The following is a 20,956-nucleotide window of genomic DNA, read 5'->3' as shown; positions in this document are numbered from 1 at the left end:
GATGCAGAGAGTCAGTATTAGATGCCATTTATAATGCAAGAGTAATAACCCTGACTTGAAAAAGTAGGAGTAAAAAGTATGGATACTCATGCTAAAATGTACAAAGTAAGAATATTGTCAAAAAAAAATTGCAAATTAAAGTATAGATATCCGTGGTATTTGTACTTTGTTACTTCCCATCTCAGAATGCAATGATGTATTGAATAGTGTTAACTAGTGGTGGGCCGCTATCGGCACGTTAACGTGAGACTCTTTATCGGGTGATAAAAAAAATATCGCCGATAATCTATTCACAATGTTGGGTTGGGAGCTGGGTCTATATTACGCAAGTTATTGTACACTAGATTTATAAGTATATTTCTTCTTTCTTGTGTCTTTTAGTTTAGACCTTTTTTTTTATTTTGTATACCTAGCGCGGATGTATACCTAGCGGATGTATACCTGCACTGTAGGGGGCGAGAACGAGTCTTCGAACTGTGAAATTACTAGAGCTGTAATACTCGGATCCTTTTTAGGATTCGGCTCCCTCTGAGTCACTCACTAAACTGATCCGGGTTTGTGAGTCACTTGAGTCACTTGAGTGGAGCGCTACCCGCTCTCTGATCCGGCCGGGTGTGTGAGTCACTTGAGTCACTTGAGTCAGTACGCCCCCGGATCAGAGAGCGGGTTAGCGCTCCTGGCGGTTAACTTCCTCTACAACCGGACTCATGTAAGACAATATATTGGAGTTTACAATTTAGACATGGTGTAGTTAGGACTCGAAGGATTCGGTTCAATGGAGACCTCAGATTCGTGACTCATGAGTCATTTAAAGGATCCGGGCAATTAACCCGGGTGAGTCATGAATCGCACAGCTCTAGAAATGACCACATCACGTGTCGTGGAAATGCAGCTATGAAGCCGCCGGGTTTGCTTCAGGGAAAATTTATTTTTAAGATTAATCTAGATTAATTTAGATTGCTATAGATTAATCTAGATTAATTTCAAGATTACAGTGAGATTAATCTAGATTAAGAAAATTAATCCATGCCCACCTCTAGTGTTAACACAATTTTATTTTGAAACATTAAGTAAATAATTTAGATTATTAATAGTTTAGATTGTTCCTCATCTAATCAATGTTTCCACAGTCAAAATCAACATTTCTGTTCTCTCTCTGAAATTTATATTCTATGTGGAACTGTGTTACACGTGTCAAAGTTGAATATTAATTCAAAACACAGTTTTTATCATAATTTTATGTTCTTTTAATCACAGAAACATAACAGACTGCAGGCCCATCTGAGCACATTTATCTGTATTTCTCGGACAGAGCCAGAGCCAGGGCGCTCAGGAACTTGTCCATGGCCACGTGGACCTCGGGAGTGAAGTCCTCTGGGAACTGAGTGGCCAAAACCACCAGGAGGTTGTGGGACAGAATCTGAGGAGGAGAAAGTAGATCGTCAGGATTACGGCTCGCATATAAACTCGTATATATACGTCACACAATGAAATATTGTTGCTGCTGGGAGATGAACTGACCTTGAAGTTGGCGGGATCCACACGCAGAGTGAAGGCGTGCAGCTCGCTGAGGGTCAGCAGGCCACTGGTCAGGTCATCGATTTTTGCCACAGCCTCCGCAACACCGCCCATCACGGTCTTGCCGTGCTTCCTGACCGGGGCAGACCCGGGGCTCAGGTCCTTCCAGTGGGAGAAGTAAGTCTTGGTCTGAGGGTAGACCACCAGCATCCTGTCCAGATTCACACGAGACTCCGGGTTAAAGGCGCGCATTCAGACCCTCCCAGTAAACATGAGGATAAAATCCACTCACCTGGACAGAGCATCGCTGCCGATGTCATCAGCCTTGGTAGCAGCTTTCGCCCAGAAGGCCTTGACTGCCGCCTTGTCTTTAGCTGAGAGACTCATGATGATGCCGATTTCCTCAAGTTGCTCGTCTGGAGTAACTTGCAAGAAGGCGACTGGTCTTCTTATAGTGGAACTCTGGTTGGACACACCCAAGACCCTCCCCCTCAGCCCGACAACAGCAACTAACGATTAACTTTATAATAAAAAGTCTTACCAGGGAGCTTTCATGAACAAAAACCGAACTTTTATATGTTATTAATATTTATCTCATAATAACATATAAAATACTTTTATTAGTAGTAGAGGCAGTTTTATGTTAAAAGTCTTTTTATTTCCGTGGACGGTCTATAATAACAGATGTTATTGTAAATGCAGCACAAATTCAAAAAGTCAGGTCTACATCTCTTGTGCAAGTACCAACACAAGATTAAATGCAAATAATTCATAAAGAAAAATAAATAATTAAAAGCAAAATATTAACAGTAAAAAACGTAAAACATGCAATACAATATAATCAATGAAACAGCAGAATGTTAGCAGAATGACATATTAACTGTCAAATTCAAATTTTTATTTCCCAGATTTTGTTCGAAATAATATGTAAGAAATTATGTTTCTTTGTTTTAACATCGTCTGTGTGATGAAAACAGATATTCTAGTTTTATTATGTATTATTAAAATATGTTATAATAAAATGCTTACCAGGTAGCTTTCATTAATTAAAAGGGTACTTTATTTTATATATTAGGAATAATTATTTAATTAAATACTTTTTATGGTAATAAATGATAATGATAACAGTTATTATGTTTATCATCATTATTATTAGTACTAGTACGAACAAAATCTGGGAAATAAAAATTTGAATTTGACAGTTAATATGTCATTCTGCTAACATTCTGCTGTTTCATTGATTATATTGTATTGCATGTTTTACGTTTTTTACTGTTAATATTTTGCTTTTAATTATTTATTTTTCTTTATGAATTATTTGCATTTAATCTTGTGTTGGTACTTGCACAAGAGATGGGGCAGTGGTGGCCTAGCGGTTAAGGAAGCGGCCCCGTAATCAGAAGGTTGCCGGTTCGAATCCCGATCCGCCAAGGTGCCACTGAGGTGCCACTGAGCAAAGCACCGTCCCCACACACTGCTCCCCGGGCGCCTGTCATGGCTGCCCACTGCTCACTCAGGTGATGGGTTAAATGCAGAGGACAAATTTCACTGTGTGCACTGTGTGCTGTGCTGCTGTGTATCACATGTGACAATCACATCACTTCACTTTATAGTAGATTTTTTTACTTGGACGGTCTACATTAGACATAATTAAATTTTTTTTTACATCTGTTGTGCAAGTACCAACATTTAAAGATCAAATGCATCTAGAAGAATAGGACAAAATAATAAAAGTAAAGAGTTAACAATATGTAATACAATATACAAAATGAAATCACAGATGCTACTATTCTGCTTTCTACATTTTAACACGTCGTACAAAAATCATCATTACTGCAATTGTTGTGTATTTCCCCATATCAGTATACAGACTCCAGAATTGTAGGAGAATGTTGGTAATGAAAGGACGTCTTACTGTTTGAAACGAATTCCTATTGTTATATCCCACATTTTTGTTCAAAATATTATGTAAAAAATTATAGTCTGTGTAATGAAAAGAGATATTCAAATTCCATTTTGAATGATTAAAATATGTTATAATAATTTAATGTAGTTTATGTACTGGTCTCTGTGTGTATTTCAGGTGTTTTGGAGACGTGGAGTGTTTCACTTGTTGAATTTGTTTTTGGAGGTGAGATCTTGCAAACGAAGACTGTTAAAAATATCAATGTTATAAAGACCGGTGCCTGTTCGTTTCAGGCGAGGTGCAAGCAGGAAACTCAAAGTGACGAGATAATCACTATCTTAGAAAAATCTTGACCAAGCGCCACCCTGTCCCTCCCAGGGCGGAGTGACTCGAGACGTTTATAAGGGTCTCCTGCATGTCTCAGAAGATCATGATTCCCAAGGCTCTCCATCAGACTCTTGGAAAGCGCAGCAGCCGCCAGAATGGTTGAGTGGACCGAGTTCGAGCGCAGCACCATCCAGAGCATCTTCTCCAAACTCGACTACGATGTCGCGGGTGGCAAAGCTCTGGCCAGGTAATAAATGAGACTTGTTCTCCTTGCAGTTCAGCAGTGGGGGGTTCAGGCTTCACTCACCCACTTGTTCTCCTGACAGGTGTCTGGTTGTGTATCCCTGGACTCAGCGCTACTTCGGCAACTTTGGAAACTTGTACAATGCCGCCGCCATCATGGGCAACCCCAAGGTCGCCGCCCACGGCAAGGTGGTGCTTCAAGGGCTGGACAGGGCCGTGAAGAACATGGACAACATCAAGGCCGCCTACAAAGAGCTGAGCGTGCTGCACTCCGAGAAGCTGAACGTGGATCCCGACAACTTCAAGGTGCGTCTTCTGTCTCCAACCTTCACTACATGTATGCAGTCGTGTGTGTGTGTGGTGGAACAGTCTTGTGACGTGATGTCTCTGCTTGACCCGCAGCTGCTGGCCGACTGCCTCACCATCGTCGTCGCTGCCCAGATGGGAGCTGCGTTCACTGCAGAGGTCCAGGCCGCGTTCCAGAAGTTCCTCGCCGTGGCCGTGTCCTCCCTCTGCAGGCAGTACTACTAGTCCTGTCCATCTTTCACATTCTATCCCCCAAGAAAAGCCAGATGTGTTTATAATTTAAATAAAGTCTTGGCAAAAGAGACATAAAAGCTCGAGTGTCCTCTCTCTGTCAGTGTATTTTATAAACTAAGAATCAATTGTGTATTTTTTGCATCATTTGATTGGTTAAATGTTTTAACAAGCTAAATGACTGAATGAATTTAAATTCTATAAATAAATATTTCCGGTTTTGCTTAATATTTTAATTGAAGTTTTCTGTTTCTATTGCATGTCTACATTTCAGTAGAAGTCACTTACGAACTATCAAAACAAGCAAAATTGCAGCTCAAGACCTTCCTCTTTAGAGAATTTTTACATTAACTTATTTACATTTACATTTACAGCATTTATCCGACGCCCTTATCCAGAGTGACTTACAATCAGTAGTTACAGGGGCAGTCCCCCCTGGAGCAACTTAGTCAGGGACACAATGGTAGTAAGCGGGATTTGAACCTGGGTCTTCATAGGCTAGTGTGTTACCCACTAGGCTACTACCACCCAGTAACTTATAACCAGTGTTGGGGAGTATACAAGCAAAATTGTATCAACTGTTTTTTAAAAAAAGGTGAATTGACAAACGACAAAAATCCCAACCAACACTTTGAAAAACACCTCTAGTCGTGTGGTGTGCTGGGGGAACAGCATGAAAGTAGCTGATAAGAAACAAGCTGATCAAGAAGGCTGGCAGCGTGGTGGAAGTAAAACTGGACACGCTGGAGACTATGGCGGAGCAGAGGGTGCTGGGAAAGCTGCCGTCTATTATTGGAAATGCTGATCACCCACTGCACGGTGCTGTGGAGGGGCAGAGGAGTTTTTTCAGCAATAGACTAACAAGTTTGAAATGCTCCACTGAACGCCACGGGAAATCCTTCCATCTCACAGCTGTCAGACTTTTTAACTCGCCCCTCCACCACTCACTCATACAATAGGTGGCCCTCTCTCTCTCTACCTTACATTCACTGTAAGTCTGTAAACAACATGGGGTTGTGCAATATGATTCTTCTGCTGCTGTCGTTCTTCTGTGCAACAGTCTCCTCTTGCTGTTTTTTTTACTGTGCAATAACTCACTTATTGACACAATGTGCAATGTCGCTTTAGCCATTACTACATACTTATTTTTAGTGCTTCTTTTTATTTTATTTTTATTTATACTCATAAATGTATGTCTTTCTCTCAGGCTCTCTGTGCTCTTGTTGTATGTCTTGTACATACATTGTATGTACATTTGTCATGCTCCAGTCCGGCAGTGTCACGATCCGGTCCGAAATGGAGTTTCATTGTTGTCATGTGTAATGTTCCCTAATCGTTTTCACCTGTGTTAATTGTATAAAGCTGCCCTGTTCGTTTCTGTTCGCTGTCAGGTCTTTGAAGTTATGTTCCGTGTTCACCAGTGTCTACGTCTCGGATGTCTCCCCTGTCCTGTGATTCACCATTAAACCCCTGTTCCGTGATGTCAGGTGAAAGCGTCCTTCATTCCTCGTCTCCTCGTCACTCTTCGTCCTCCTCTCCGTTCACCCGCCGCGTCATGCCCGCATGGACGTGACAGGCAGGGGCTACTCCGGGTCCGGAGTTCGGACCGGAGTTTCATGTTCGTCCTGTGTAATGTTCCCTGATTGTTATCACCTGTGTATCATTGTATAAAACTATCCAGTTTGTGTCTATTCGCTGTCAGGTCATTGTGTGGTGATGTTCCCCTGTCGTGTGTATTATGTATTAAACCCCTGTCCTGTGACGTCGTGCGTATGCGTCCTCCTTCCTCGCCATGTCCAGCCTACATGACAACATTATCTTTCCCTCTGTGCAGTTGTAGCATAAGCAATTTCCTTCAGGATTAATAAAGTTTTCTGATTTTATTCTGATTGAAACTCACTACACTCATCAACATCACTTCAATAAATCTACTCTGAAAATTATTTGAGGGTGGGTCTGGGCAGAGATTTGTGCCAGTAGAAACTAAAATTAAAATTTCTATTTTTCAATATGAATTGCAGAAACTGAAAAATTGAGTGTATTAAATTGAATCTGAATTAGAAGGAACTTGAAACTGCATTTTACTCCCTGAAAATGTAATGCAAATTTGCTTCCCCAAATTCAAATTCTGTTTTCACAATTCAAATTCAGCTTTTTTTTTCCTAAACACAATCTGGGTCCTTGAGAACTCTTTATGTAGGAGTGCATTTCAGCACCACATGTTTGTCTCCCTCTTGGAAAGGGTCAAATCAGTGAAACTCACACCAAACTTGATTTGAATGTGTACATTGGTCCCACAGGATCAGACTATGGCCAACTGAAATATTAAATTCATGTGATTGTTTAAAAAATCTTGTTTAGTCAACATAATATGCTATTTCTTCAAACGGCAGCTCAAGACTTTCCTCTTTAGAGAATTTTTACATTAACTTATTTACATTTACATTTACAGCATTTATCCGACGCCCTTATCCAGAGTGACTTACAATCAGTAGTTACAGGGGCAGTCCCCCCCTGGAGCAACTTAGTCAGGGACACAATGGTAGTAAGCTGGATTTGAACCTGGGTCTTCATAGGCTAGTGTGTTACCCACTAGGCTACTACCACCCAGTAACTTATAACCAGTGTTGGGGAGTAACGGAATACATGTACCGGCATTACGTATTTAGAATACAAAATATGAGTAACTGTATTTCGTTACAGTTACCATTTAAATGAGTGATAATCAGAATACAGTTACATTTTTTAAATAAATGGATTACATGGCGGTCTTTTCCTGTTTCATATGTTAGGCTATCCCCTCTCTATCTCCTCCCTAATTTTGGTAATTCCACGCTGCGCATACCACGCATAACACAGGTGTTCTGTCTAAACATGCTGCCTATCGAGATCTGTGCATGCGCAGTCCCTCAAGTTTGCGCTCTGTTTCAGTGCCATAGATCCATGCTACCCATGAAATTTTAAATAAATATGATCTAATTCACTATTACACCATGATCCTTATACTCTTACAGTGCACATGGACTGAGTGTGTGTAAGGTGACACGCTATCACCCGGTTTAACCTCGCCGCTCAGAGGGTTTAGCTACATTTTGGGGCATGTATTCTGTAATCTGTAACGGGATACATTTTAAAAGTAACCTTCCCAACACTGCTTATAACCTTCTTATTGTCTTACTTATGTATAGAACTACAACAGAGTGAATAAATGATTGTATTCATAGTTGGGGGTCCTAGTGAACCAGAATTGATCACTTCATTGATTGTAACATGGAAGCACGTTGTAAGTCACTCTGGATAAGGGCGTCTGCCAAATGCCTTAAATGTAAATGTAAAACCAATTTATTGTATATTTCCAACACAATTAAATCAGATTTAGAGTATGAGATTTTCAACTGTAATGTGAACTTAAATAGTGAAGTGATTGTCATTGTGATACACAGCACACCATCACCCTTGGTGAGCAGTGGGCAGCCATGACAGGCGCCCGGGGAGCAGTGTGTGGGGACGGTGCTTTGCTCAGTAGGTGGGCACATGTAAATTAACCTGCCCTACGATCCAATTACACTTCTTGGTGTAATTTTTCATTTCTGGTGTTGGGCAAAATTGATGAAATTGGTTTCAGGTTTTCAATTCAGTCACTTCCAGTCAATTTGAAAGAATCTAGTATCTTCAACATTATCAATAATCGATTGAAATGTACTTGACTAAATCATGTCTACATAAGAATCACATTAATTTTATTACATTTATTAAATTCATTTTGTGAATTCAAAGACCCCCTGTTTCCATTTTTTTAGTGACACACACTCATTAGTTTTATCCATCATTTTTGCTGATCTATGCTTAGTGCCACTATCACGCCTGGTTTTATATTGTTTTTCTCTTACTCACTTTACGTTCATTGTCTTGTGCATGTAAATACAGATGTGTTTCAGTCATGTGACTGACATGACGTGCGATGGCGAGGGCGGGAGGTAAAAACTAATTTTAGGTCTATGGAGAAAAGCGATGCAGAGAGTCAGAATTAGGCGCCATTTAAAACACAAGAGTAATAAACCTGATTTGAAAAAGTAGGGAGTAAGAAGTAAAGATATTCATGCTAAAATGTACAAAGTAAAAATATTGTCACAAAAATAAATAGCTAATTAAAGTATAGATACACGAAGTAATTGTACTTCATTACTTCCCATCTCAGAATGCAATAATATATTGAATAGTGTTAACACAATTTTACTTTAAAACATTAAGTAAATAATTTCTATTATTAATAGTTTAGATTGTTCCTCTCTAAATATATTATTATATTCTCTCCGGAGAGAATATAAGTTTCTCTCTGAAACTTATATTCTATGTGGAACTGTGTTACACGTGTCAATTTTCGATATTAATTCAAAACACAGTTTTTTTCATAATTTTATGTTCTTTTAATCACAGAAACATAACAGACTGCAGGCCCATCTGAGCACATTTATCTGTATTTCTCAGACAGAGCCAGAGCCAGGGCGCTCAGGAACTTGTCCATGGCCACGTGGACCTCGGGAGTGAAGTCCTCGGGGAACTGAGTGGCCAAAACCACCAGGAGGTTGTGGGACAGAATCTGAGGAGGAGAAAGTAGATCGTCAGGATTACTGCTTGCATATAAACTCGTATATATACGTCACACTATGAAATATTGTTGCTGCTGGGAGATGAACTGACCTTGAAGTTGGCGGGATCCACACGCAGAGTGAAGGCGTGCAGCTCGCTGAGGGTCAGCAGGCCACCGGTCAGGTCATCGATTTTGGCCACAGCCTCCGCAACACCGCCCATCACGGTCTTGCCGTGCTTCCTGACCGGGGCAGACCCGGGGCTCAGGTCCTTCCAGTGGGAGAAGTAAGTCTTGGTCTGAGGGTAGACCACCAGCATCCTGTCCAGATTCACACGAGACTCCGAGTTAAAGGCGCGCATTCAGACCCTCCCAGTAAACATGAGGATAAAATCCACTCACCTGGACAGAGCATCGCTGCCGATGTCATCAGCCTTGGTAGCAGCTTTCGCCCAGAAGGCCTTGACCGCCGCCTTGTCTTTAGCTGAGAGACTCATGATGATGCCGATTTCCTCAAGTCGCTCGTCTGGAGTAACTTGCAAGAAGGCGACTGGTCTTCTTATAGTAGAACTCTGGTTGGACACACCCAAGACCCTCCCCCTCAGCCCAACAACAGCAACTAACGATTAACTTTATAATAAAAAGTCTTACCAGGGAGCTTTCATTAACAAAAACCGAAATTTTATATATATATTTTTTTTATTTACATGGACGGTCTATAATAACAGACGTTATTGTAAATGCAGCACAAACATAAAAAAGTCAGGGTTACATCTCTTGTGCAAGTACCAACACTTAAAGTTTAAATGCAAAGAAATAATAAAAGAAAAATAAATTATTTAAAAGCAAAATATTAAAATTAAAACGTAAAACATGAAATACAATATAATCAATGAAACTGCACGTGCTACTCTGCTTTACAATTTGTTATAACATGGTAGAAAAATTGTGTTTGCTGACAACGTTGTAATTCTTTACTGTAACATATCAGTATACAGACTCCAGAATGTTAGCAGAATGATACCTTAACTGTTTTTTTTCAAAACTGTTTGAAATAATATATAAGAAAATATATTTCTTTGTTACTTCTTTGGTACTTTATTTGATATATATTAGGAATAATTATTTAATAAAATACATGTTATGGTAATAAATGATAATGATAAAAATTATTATGTTTATCCTCATCATTATTAGTACTAGTAGTTGTTTTATGTTAAAAAGTTTTTTTTTTTTATGGCCACATTAGACATAATCCAAATCAAACATTTTTTTTTACATATGTTGTGCAAGTACCAAAATTTAAAGATCAAATGCATCTAGAAGAATAGGACAAAATAATAAAAGTAAATAGTTACAATATGCAATACAATATACAAAATGAAATCACAGATGCTACTATTCTGCTTTCTACATTTTAACACGTCGTACAAAAATCATCATTACTGCAATTGTTGTGTATTTCCCCATATCAGTATACAGACTCCAGAATTGTAGGAGAATGTTGGTAATGAAAGGACGTCTTACTGTTTGAAACGAATTCCTATTGTTATATCCCACATTTTTGTTCAAAATATTATGTAAAAAATTATAGTCTGTGTAATGAAAAGAGATATTCAAATTCCATTTTGAATGATTAAAATATGTTATAATAATTTAATGTAGTTTATGTACTGGTCTCTGTGTGTATTTCAGGTGTTTTGGAGACGTGGAGTGTTTCACTTGTTGAATTTGTTTTTGGAGGTGAGATCTTGCAAACGAAGACTGTTAAAAATATCAATGTTATAAAGACCGGTGCCTGTTCGTTTCAGGCGAGGTGCAAGCAGGAAACTCAAAGTGACGAGATAATCACTATCTTAGAAAAATCTTGGCCAAGCGCCACCCTGTCCCTCCCAGGGCGGAGTGACTCGAGACGTTTATAAGGGTCTCCTGCATGTCTCAGAAGATCACGATTCCCAAGGCTCTCCATCAGACTCTTGGAAAGCGCAGCAGCCGCCAGAATGGTTGAGTGGACCGAGTTCGAGCGCAGCACCATCCAGAGCATCTTCTCCAAACTCGACTACGATGTCGCGGGTGGCAAAGCTCTGGCCAGGTAATAAATGAGACTTGTTCTCCTTGCAGTTCAGCAGTGGGGGGTTCAGGCTTCACTCACCCACTTGTTCTCCTGACAGGTGTCTGGTTGTGTATCCCTGGACTCAGCGCTACTTCGGCAACTTTGGAAACTTGTACAATGCTGCGGCCATCATGGGCAACCCCAAGGTCGCCGCCCACGGCAAGGTGGTGCTTCAAGGGCTGGACAAGGCCGTGAAGAACATGGACAACATCAAGGCCGCCTACAAAGAGCTGAGCGTGCTGCACTCCGAGAAGCTGAACGTGGATCCCGACAACTTCAAGGTGCGTCTTCTGTCTCCAACCTTCACTACATGTATGCAGTCGTGTGTGTGTGTGGTGGAACAGTCTTGTGACGTGATGTCTCTGCTTGACCCGCAGCTGCTGGCCGACTGCCTCACCATCGTCGTCGCTGCCCAGATGGGAGCTGCGTTCACTGCAGAGGTCCAGGCCGCGTTCCAGAAGTTCCTCGCCGTGGCCGTGTCCTCCCTCTGCAGGCAGTACTACTAGTCCTGTCCATCTTTCACATTCTGTTACCCAAGAAAAGCCAGATGTGTTTATAATTTAAATAAAGTCTTGGCAAAAGAGACATAAAAGCTCGAGTGTCCTCTCTCTGTCAGTGTATTTTATAAAGTTGTGTATTTTTTTTATTTGTATTTAATATTTTAATAAGCTAAATTACTGAATGGATTTAAATTCTTAAATCCATTCAAATCTGGAATGTTTTCTGTTTCTATAGCATGTGTACATTTTGATAGAAGTCATCATCTAATAATTGCGTGAGCTCAATTTGGAAGGCGGGAAAAGCAGGTCATCAATCAGGTTGAAAAAAACCATTAGTCATATCATACAGAGAACTCTTAGAGATCAACAAAATAAACACAGCAGACAAAAATGCACCATAGTTAAAAAGTGGACACATTTCTACCCCCCTCTGAAGGAAGTCTGCAATCGGGTTCTGCTTACCCACCCTGTATTTTACCTCAGAATGATAGTGTTGCAAACAAAATGTTTACAAAAAACATCTGGTAACACATGATTTGGAGCATTTTTATCTTCACCAACCACTGTAAAGCTGTGTGGTCAGTCTATGGTGTGAACTCTTGCCCCAACAGGTAATATTTGAACAAGCCCAGAGTCCACTTTACTTCCAGGCACTCTATCTCCACCACAAAGTACCTGGTCTCACATGTTAAGAGCTTATGGCTTATGTAAGCCACAGGCTTCTGCTCAGATTCTTGTCCCCTGAAGGAGGACTGTCCCCATCCCAACCCCAGAAGCATCAGTCTGCATTGTAAAGTGTCTTTGAAAGTCTGGGCTCTGGAACACTGGTCCACAAATCAAAAGTCCTTGAATGCCTGATCCTGTACCTCACCCCACTGAATCTGGTTCAGTGACTTCTGGGTCAGGTCTGTAAGAGTTGCGGCCCATCTGTATTCTCTCCCTGCCAGAACAAAAGGGGGTGGATGAGTACGTCCGGGCCTCCCTTGCCAGCAGGATCACATCCCCTGTTGTGACTCCCTTCTTTTTTGTGGAAAAAAAGATGGGGGATTCCGGACATGCATTGACCCTGAGTCCGGCGACCAGACCGAGTTAATAAACCAGGAACTGGAAAAAATACTTATGCTGGTGACTGTTCCGGTCACCCCACTTCCTGGTCCAAACATCTCATCCTCACTGACATCTCATCCTTGCCTGGAAGCAACACGTCACATCCACCACTGGGCAGTCCCCCTTTAAAGCCTCCAAAGACCGAGTCCTGGTGTGGTTCCCAGCTCCCACCTCCAAAGGACCGGTCCCCAATGTCAATCTGAACCTCCATCAAGGAAACTGGGACTCTGCTATGGCCCTTTTGCGGGTCCACCACCAAGTCAACCCAGTATTGTACCAGCTGTCCTTTCCTCCCTCCATGTCAGCCCTGTATTTCACGTCTTTCACATCTGGAAGGCCCACTCCTTGCACCTCCTGCCAACTCTCACAGCACTGCCTCCTGATTGACATATTGATGGTACCTTCACCTTTATGCTCAGATGCCGCCAGGGATATGGATACGAGTACCACGTCAATTGGGAAGGAATACGGTCAGGAGGAATGGTCCTGGGTTTCCCATAAAGACATCCTGGATCTGGTGCTCATCCATGACGCCAACTGTTTGGTTCCTTCGCCACTCCAGAGGTATGCTCCAGACCCAGACATCACAACAACAGCCCACTGAACCAGCCACTAGAGCGCCCCACACCTGTCTGATGGTATGAGTTCACCACCAACTGGCACAGCGAGTGGACTTGACAGTCACGCCTCGGGCTGTCAGGGGTTCCTCACCCAATGCAGAGCTCCACCAGGACAACAAATCATCAGTGGTGTGCATAGTGTTGCGCTTCACCGGCCGCGCCCCTCATCTAACATGCGATCCCCTTTGCGATTCAATAGAGGCATTCCTGAAGGTTCTCCAACTGGTGTTTCAAGGCAAACCGGCAGTGTCCCTCCAGCTGATGGTGCTCAAACAAGGTATTAAGAGCAAAGCCGACTAAGTCATTGAGATCCAGACATTCAATGAAAACATTAAAGACGAAATGGTGAACTGGCAGTGGGGCTCATCTTTAAACTGTCACCGCAGGAATGACAGAGGAGAGACCTGGCCACCCACCTATACCTGCCCACCAGATGCTGCAACCCCCCCACATACTGTCATGGGGTGTGATTGAAGGCCCCTGCGATCAGGTTTCCTTTGGCAAAACAGCAGAGCATGCTAACAGCAGAACTGCCGTGTCCACATCGCCTTGTAGAGCTGACCTGCAACCACCTTGCTACAGAGGACAAGGCTGGTGGAGGCACAGGAAGACAGGGAGACAGATAGATAGAGCAGACTTGTGTTTGGGGTCACAGCGAGTGGGGAATAATAGCTCCTCGCAAGCAATAGGCTGTGGCCAGGAGCAAAATTAGGTAGGTAGTGAGGGGGTACTGGAATTAAATCGGAGTAGTAAGGAATTGAGGGGTAATCCATTAGTTATGCAGTGAAACTCACAGATGCAGCTGGTGCAGCTGAGCTTGGGTACCTCGTACTTCACCAAGCTGGACCTCAGCTTAACTTACAATTTTATCCCACCTTCATCACTCCCACCAGCCACTTTGAGAGCCTCATCATTCCATTTGGTCTGTACATTACACCCGCCATTTTCTGGCAATTCATAAACAAAACCTTACATGATATGCTGAGATAGGCCTACTTGGATGACGTGCTCATCTATTCACCTACCCTTGAAGCACACATCCAACATGTGAGAGCAGTCCTCAAGAGATTGCTTGCCCACCGGCTGAAGTTTAAGCTGGAAAAATGCACTTTCCACCAGTGCTCCACCACATTCCTGGGTTTCACCGTCTCACCCCAGGGTGCGGCCATGAAAACCAAGAAACTTGCAGCGGTGGAGTTGTGGGTAGGGGCTGAAACAGCTGTAGAGGTTTCTTGGGTTTGCACTGAGAGTCACCGGGGGCGTGACGTCAGAAACAACAGGTTCTGATTGATCTGTGACAACTTCCTGTAGGCCAGGGGTATATATGGGAAAGGACACTTTTTCCTTTCTTTCTCAGCTGGCTTTCCATCGAAATCGGATTTTCCGGTTTTCGAGTCTGCTCTATCATCTAATTTTTTCCCATGGCTCTCTCTCTCTCTTTCTCTCCCTTTACTCTTTCTTCTCATTTTTGTTTTCTCTGTAATCTTGGTAACTTTTTACATACAATATTCACATAATTCGCTAATAAATTAGAAACTGTTCATTTTTAACCTCTATTGTGCCATGCCTCTTTCTGCCAGGTAACATCAAGTTGGAGTGGTTTGAATACAGTTCTTTTGTGTGTAGAGAAAGAGTTTTCTACACCCTGTTCTCTCTACCATGGTCTTTTTACAGCACATTTACAGCCCAGGCGTCCAACCCAGGCCCATTCAACATACCACCACTGGTGGCTGTCACTGACATGCAGGCCCATGTCAGCACCTGCAACATCTGTGCCTGGGCCAAGAATCCCACCACTCCAGCAGTCTGTCCTCTTCATTCTCTGCCAATCCCTCATTGTCCCTGGACCCACCTCGCTTTGGATTTCGTTACTGGAAGCAGACAGTACTGACCATAGTGGATTACTTCTCAAAAGCAGTCTACTTGGTTGCCCTGCCTGGCCTCCCATACTCTGCCACGAGTGCAGACCAAGTCATGTTGTACGTCTACATGGGTTCCCATATAACATTGTCTCCGACCAGGGACCCCAGTTTTTCTCAGCTGTGTGTAACGCGTTCTGCCATCTCATTGGTTCCACCTGCAGTCTCTCCTCTGGCTACCATCCACAAACCAACGGCCAGGCAGAGAGAGCCCCAACAGCTGGCACATTACATGTGGTGCTTTGCGTCAGACCACCAACGCACCTGGCCATCCTACCTCCTATGGGTGAGTTAGCCAACAACCTGCAGGTGTCCTCTGCCACCATGTATAGCCTTTTTGAGATCTGTTGTGGCTACTAACCAGCCATCTTCGCACACCAGGTGCCCCCCGGTGGGGTCCCGTAGGCCCAGCAGACGCGCCTGGAGGAAAACACTTCTCATTTTTTGCCTTCAAAACTCTGCCCAGCACAATTGTTGATACCCACAGCGACTGTGCTTCTATAAACAGGGAAGATTGCTTCCTCCTCAGTCATTAGTCATTATTTGCCCTAGCCTGCAAATGACTTGGCCTTTTAATCATCTTCCTGAACCAGTAAGACTGCTCCTGTTTCTGTTTATTCGTGTTTTTTCCCGCCTACTCATATTGCCCCTCCCACGTCTCGTTTGTACAATTAAATTGTGGGGAATCTATGATTGGTAATTGCAGTACTAATGACTGTATCTCTGCAATTTGAAGTGTGCTCACCCATTTTCATTAACTGAAGTGTAAATGACACACCTTAACCCTGAAACTTAAACAGTATGAGTATATGAAGAGTGTTTGAGAGAGTCAAACTAACTTCAGACCACAGTGCTGCCCTGTTGTGATTGGCTGGAAACTCCAGACCATTTTCTTAGCATCACAAAGCAATTTAAGGTCTGTGCTCCTTGCTCCTTGGAAAATACATTTTCTGTCTACATTTGTCTGTTTTTCTCATGTTTGGACCCTTTTAAAGGAATTTTGCTTGCTGTAACGAGGAAACCATTTTGTTGATGAACAAGGTGAGGGGTTTTCTCTTTTCAAATTCTACTAATTAGAAACTGCTGGAACATTTGTGGTTGGAAACGTGCATTTGAATGTGTGTAAAAAATGAGATCATCTTAAGTGAACGGTGAGCATTTGATAGTTGCAGCATTGTGTATTTAGAGTAGCTAGTAGTTAGTAGTTTTAGAGTACCCACTTTCAACATAAGCCAAAATTTTTTTGCACTACTAGTTTTGTTTAAAGCTACCTTAAAATGCTTTGGAAATGCAAGTACGAAATGAGCTACCTCCAAGGGTTCAGGAGCTGAAGAATGAGCTAGCAGGGTCAGACACAATTATGTTTATAGCACAGCTCTTCGTGTGTGTTTTGAATTGTTGCACAATTACTTTATACTGATTAGAGCAAATTGGCTTGCAGTTGTAGATTTTGTCTGATTCTTTTTGTGCTAGATGTGCCTAGTATTGTATTTTTTTTTTATATTTTACTGAGGGCACATTTTAGAAAAGTTGCAGGTTTAAAATTAAAATTCTGTATTATAATAATTTTTTAATATTCCAATACACATGTTCTATTTACTGTAGTAAAGTATCGGCAGAAAAAACATCACTGTTTGGATTTTCCTCTGGTCTTTTATACAGAGCATCATTGTTAAAGCATTTGTTGGTCAGTTGTGTGTTTCAATATAATACATTAAAAGTGCTGCATTGTGTGGTCATTGACAAAAGAATTTAATTGGGATTTTCTTATCCCAAATATTTTAATTTGTATTTTAATAAGACTAGGATTTTAAGTGTACTTGACTTGTTATATTAAGTTCTGACTATTGTACTTTTAAGTAGCCTCCAATTTTCGTTTCTATTACTGATTACTTAAAACATTTAAGTGTATATAACAAATGTTTTTAATTCTGATCACTGTACATTTAAGTTAACCATACTTGAATGAATTTCTACATCCCTGGTATCCCTCGGTATCTGGACCTGACCAGATTATAAAAAAGGTGGCGGACACAATCATTAGTTGGCAGAATTTCCCAAGTTTCCCCATGATTTTGTAACGTACAGTAACATTGAACATTTTTTTTTAAAGTCAAAGTTTAATTGTGATGCACAGCACATCGCACGGTGCATACAACGAAATCTGTCCTCTGCATTGAATGCGCAGTGAGCAGCCATGAAAGGAACCCGGGGAGCAGCATGTGGGGACGGGATTCATGCACAACCTCTGGCCAGCTAGTCCATTATAGCAGAGATGGTTCTAGAGAGGGCTTTTCTCTGTTTGAGCCGAACGTCATGCCAAAAACGGCGAATTCGTCCGATTAATGAGGCTTCCGTCTGAACCCGAATTTAAGCTCTGACTGCAGTGGACAAGCACGTCGCGACTATTATTTCAGCATGAGTTTGCCCCATTATGCTTGTGCCCCAAGTTTCATGATTCTGCGCCCGAAGATTTGTTTTGAGAAACACTGAATTTAATGAAATATAATGTACAGAATAGAACGAACATCGCATAACTTTTAAAAAACAATTAGTAACTTATACATTGTCATTTACAGCATTTACATTAGGGCTTTAAAATAGCCATTGTTAAAAACTTTCATTTGGTTCGGATCTGTAAATTCTACAAAAATGTTCATCGTTTGAATATTTTAGAACAACGTTTCTACTGTCAAAAGCGTCAATTAACATTCATGTAGTCTTCTTTATGTCTGTGAATTTGTTATAAACGTGCGTGTATGCGTTCAATATTAATACAAAATTAGCTTTTCATAATTTTCATCATTTTAATAATTTATGTTCTTTGATAACAATGATAATTTGATACGACACCATCATTTTATAGCAACGTTATATTTGATAAATAATTATACAATTTATATATATACATTTTTTCAACGGCCTCACTACAGGCGACTTCAAAAAATTATCTTTCATATTTGACCCAAAGAACAGACGTGAAAACCAGAGCTTTTGATCTAAATTCTTTTTTATTATAACATAACAGACTGCAGGCCCATCTGAGCACATTTATCTGTATTTCTCGGACAGAGCCAGAGCCAGGGCGCTCAGGAACTTGTCCATGGCCACGTGGACCTCCGGAGTGAAGTCCTCGGGGAACTGAGTGGCCAAAACCACCAGGAGGTTGTGGGACAGAATCTGAGGAGGAGAAAGTAGATCGTCAGGATTACTGCTTGCATATAAACTCGTATATATACGTCACACTATGAAATATTGTTGCTGCTGGGAGATGAACTGACCTTGAAGTTGGCGGGATCCACACGCAGAGTGAAGGCGTGCAGCTCGCTGAGGGTCAGCAGGCCACCGGTCAGGTCATCGATTTTTGCCACAGCCTCCGCAACACCGCCCATCACGGTCTTGCCGTGCTTCCTGACCGGGGCAGACCCGGGGCTCAGGTCCTTCCAGTGGGAGAAGTAAGTCTTGGTCTGAGGGTAGACCACCAGCATCCTGTCCAGATTCACACGAGACTCCGGGTTAAAGGCGCGCATTCAGACCCTCCCAGTAAACATGGTGGTAGTAGCCTAGTGGGTAACACACTCGCCTATGAACCAGAAGACCCGGGTTCGAATCCCACTTACTACCATTGTGTCCCTGAGCAAGACACTTAACCCTAAATTGCTCCAGGGAGACTGTCCCTGTAATACTGATTGTAAGTCGCTCTGGATAAGGGCGTCTGATAAATGCTGTAAATGTAAATGTAAATGTAAACATGAGGATAAAATCCACTCACCTGGACAGAGCATCGCTGCCGATGTCATCAGCTTTGGTAGCAGCTTTCGCCCAGAAGGCCTTGACCGCCGCCTTGTCTTTAGCTGAGAGACTCATGATGATGCCGATTTCCTCAAGTCGCTCGTCTGGAGTAACTTGCAAGAAGGCGACTGGTCTTCTTATAGTGGAACTCTGGTTGGACACACCCAAGACCCTCCCCCTCAGCCCAACAACAGCCGCAGAGACTAACGATTAATATTCATAGAATTAAAACACAGACATTCCTGGATTTATTTTATTCCTCATTTTAATAATCATCGGTAATTTGATCTTGCTCAGTTGTGTATTTCCTCGAAGAAATGTACCGTGTACTGAGTTCAGTAAACGGGGGTGGGGGTCGATTCTTTATCGCGTAAGTGCAGGTTGGGGTCACTGAAAGTCAGAGATAAGGGTCCCGATAAAATTCATTGTAACCTGAAACCCTGCAGGCTAAGGATTCAGACAATTGGTAGAAATGTTGGGCATTAACGAACCTTATGATGATGCGTCCAGAATAAATTAATTAATTAAAATACTATGACGGAATAATTAATGCAACCTGTAGAACGTATAAAAACACGTGAGAAAATGGTATTGGGTGAACAATATCTTAACATTCTTAATGGAAAAACTCGTTGCATTTTTAATTAAACAAGTTCGACATTAAACGTACTTGCTGTGAAGTTCGTCTCCGAAGCGCACTTTCGTGCCACAAGGTGGAGTCAGAGGCTCGTTTCAGGCCTGATGGTCGCAACAAGAACGGATCTCAGCAGTCTTTCGCCCTTCTAATACAGCCAGAGAAATTATTTTTGTATTTATTGTATACATTATTATTACTGCGCAACAACGCACTACTCAAACCAAACATCGTAGAGCGCAGGGGGCTGCAGGTGCGTGGACACACCCATATTCACAATGAGAGACTCTTTTCCTTTCCAGCCTGCTTGTAGGTATATTATATCATCATAAACATTATAATACATTAATACACATGCAGGAAAGGAAATAAAAGCTATAGAAATACATTCTGTAGATGTTCCTGACCGGTGTCAGGGATCCTGGTGTCAGGATCCGGTCAGAAATGGGGGTTACTCCGGTCCGGAACAGGATCCGGACCGGAGATTCATTGTTGTCCTGTGTAATGTTCCCTAATCGTTCTCACCTGGGTCAATTGTATAAAGCTGCCCTGTTCGTTTCTGTTCGCTGTCAGGTCTTTAACGTTATGTTCCGTGTTCACCAGTGTCTACGTCTCGGATGTCTCCCCTGTCCTGTGATTCACTAATTAAACCCCTGTTCCGTGATGTCAAGTGAAAGCGTCCTCCATTCCTCGTCATTCCTCGTCACTCTTCGTCCTCCTCTACGTTCACCCGCCGCGTCATGCCCGCATGGACGTGACAGAAAGACCTGACCCACATTTGGACGCCACCTGACGCAGCCCCGCTGATCGGAGGAGCCGCGACTCGCCGGGAGGACGCCGCCAGCTTCCTTGTCCCTGGCCTTCCATGGCTTCTTGTTCAGCAGGGTCCCGACCCCTGCCTCTCAGTCCCGTGTCTGGCGGCGTTGAAGGTGAGGAGCGGCCATTCAGCGGGGCGAGCCGGAGACTGACAGGGAGCGGCGGTCTCATGTTGACGGCGGACGAGGTGCCGGTACCAAACTGGCCCGAAGCCGTCTGCGCTGGACAGCCGCCGCTCGTCCATCTGGAATACCGAACCACTCATTCATTCATTCATTCAGTCATTTATCATTCCTCTCTGTTCATCTCATCCTTTCTGGTTTTCGAATCGATTCC

General features: G+C 42.4%; 5 protein-coding genes across 5 annotated transcripts; 2 read left to right on the top strand and 3 right to left on the bottom strand.

The window, feature by feature from the left end:
* Window positions 1-1,291: 1,291 nt before the first annotated feature.
* On the bottom strand, window positions 1,292-2,002 carry hbae1.1 (hemoglobin, alpha embryonic 1.1). Its single transcript, XM_028985052.1, has 3 exons — window positions 1,811-2,002; window positions 1,522-1,729; window positions 1,292-1,420 (listed from the first exon to the last, which is right to left on the bottom strand). Exons 1-3 carry the CDS (start codon window positions 1,903-1,905, stop codon window positions 1,292-1,294), a joined length of 432 nt encoding a protein of 143 aa, XP_028840885.1. The 5' UTR covers window positions 1,906-2,002.
* Window positions 2,003-3,882: 1,880 nt separating this feature from the next.
* Window positions 3,883-4,525, top strand: LOC114793365 (hemoglobin subunit beta-like). Its single transcript, XM_028985057.1, has 3 exons — window positions 3,883-3,998; window positions 4,078-4,300; window positions 4,397-4,525. The coding sequence occupies exons 1-3, from the start codon at window positions 3,907-3,909 to the stop codon at window positions 4,523-4,525; spliced, it is 444 nt and encodes a 147-aa protein (XP_028840890.1). The 5' UTR covers window positions 3,883-3,906.
* A 4,477-nt stretch (window positions 4,526-9,002) lies between these two features.
* Window positions 9,003-9,631, bottom strand: LOC114793555 (hemoglobin embryonic subunit alpha-like). Its single transcript, XM_028985464.1, has 3 exons — window positions 9,522-9,631; window positions 9,233-9,440; window positions 9,003-9,131 (listed from the first exon to the last, which is right to left on the bottom strand). Exons 1-3 carry the CDS (start codon window positions 9,614-9,616, stop codon window positions 9,003-9,005), a joined length of 432 nt encoding a protein of 143 aa, XP_028841297.1. The 5' UTR covers window positions 9,617-9,631.
* A 1,464-nt stretch (window positions 9,632-11,095) lies between these two features.
* Window positions 11,096-11,738, top strand: LOC114793509 (hemoglobin subunit beta-like). The gene is made up of 3 exons (XM_028985349.1): window positions 11,096-11,211; window positions 11,291-11,513; window positions 11,610-11,738. Exons 1-3 carry the CDS (start codon window positions 11,120-11,122, stop codon window positions 11,736-11,738), a joined length of 444 nt encoding a protein of 147 aa, XP_028841182.1. The 5' UTR covers window positions 11,096-11,119.
* Window positions 11,739-18,370: 6,632 nt separating this feature from the next.
* On the bottom strand, window positions 18,371-19,265 carry LOC114793541 (hemoglobin embryonic subunit alpha-like). The gene is made up of 3 exons (XM_028985433.1): window positions 19,151-19,265; window positions 18,660-18,867; window positions 18,371-18,558 (listed from the first exon to the last, which is right to left on the bottom strand). Exons 1-3 carry the CDS (start codon window positions 19,243-19,245, stop codon window positions 18,430-18,432), a joined length of 432 nt encoding a protein of 143 aa, XP_028841266.1. The 5' UTR covers window positions 19,246-19,265; the 3' UTR covers window positions 18,371-18,429.
* Window positions 19,266-20,956: the final 1,691 nt, after the last annotated feature.

Source organism: Denticeps clupeoides, chromosome 7 (genome assembly GCF_900700375.1).
Source record: "Denticeps clupeoides chromosome 7, fDenClu1.1, whole genome shotgun sequence".
Taxonomy (NCBI): Eukaryota; Metazoa; Chordata; class Actinopteri; order Clupeiformes; family Denticipitidae; genus Denticeps; species Denticeps clupeoides.
Note: the sequence above shows the minus strand (reverse complement) of the source record. Positions and strands in the feature narration are given on the sequence as shown.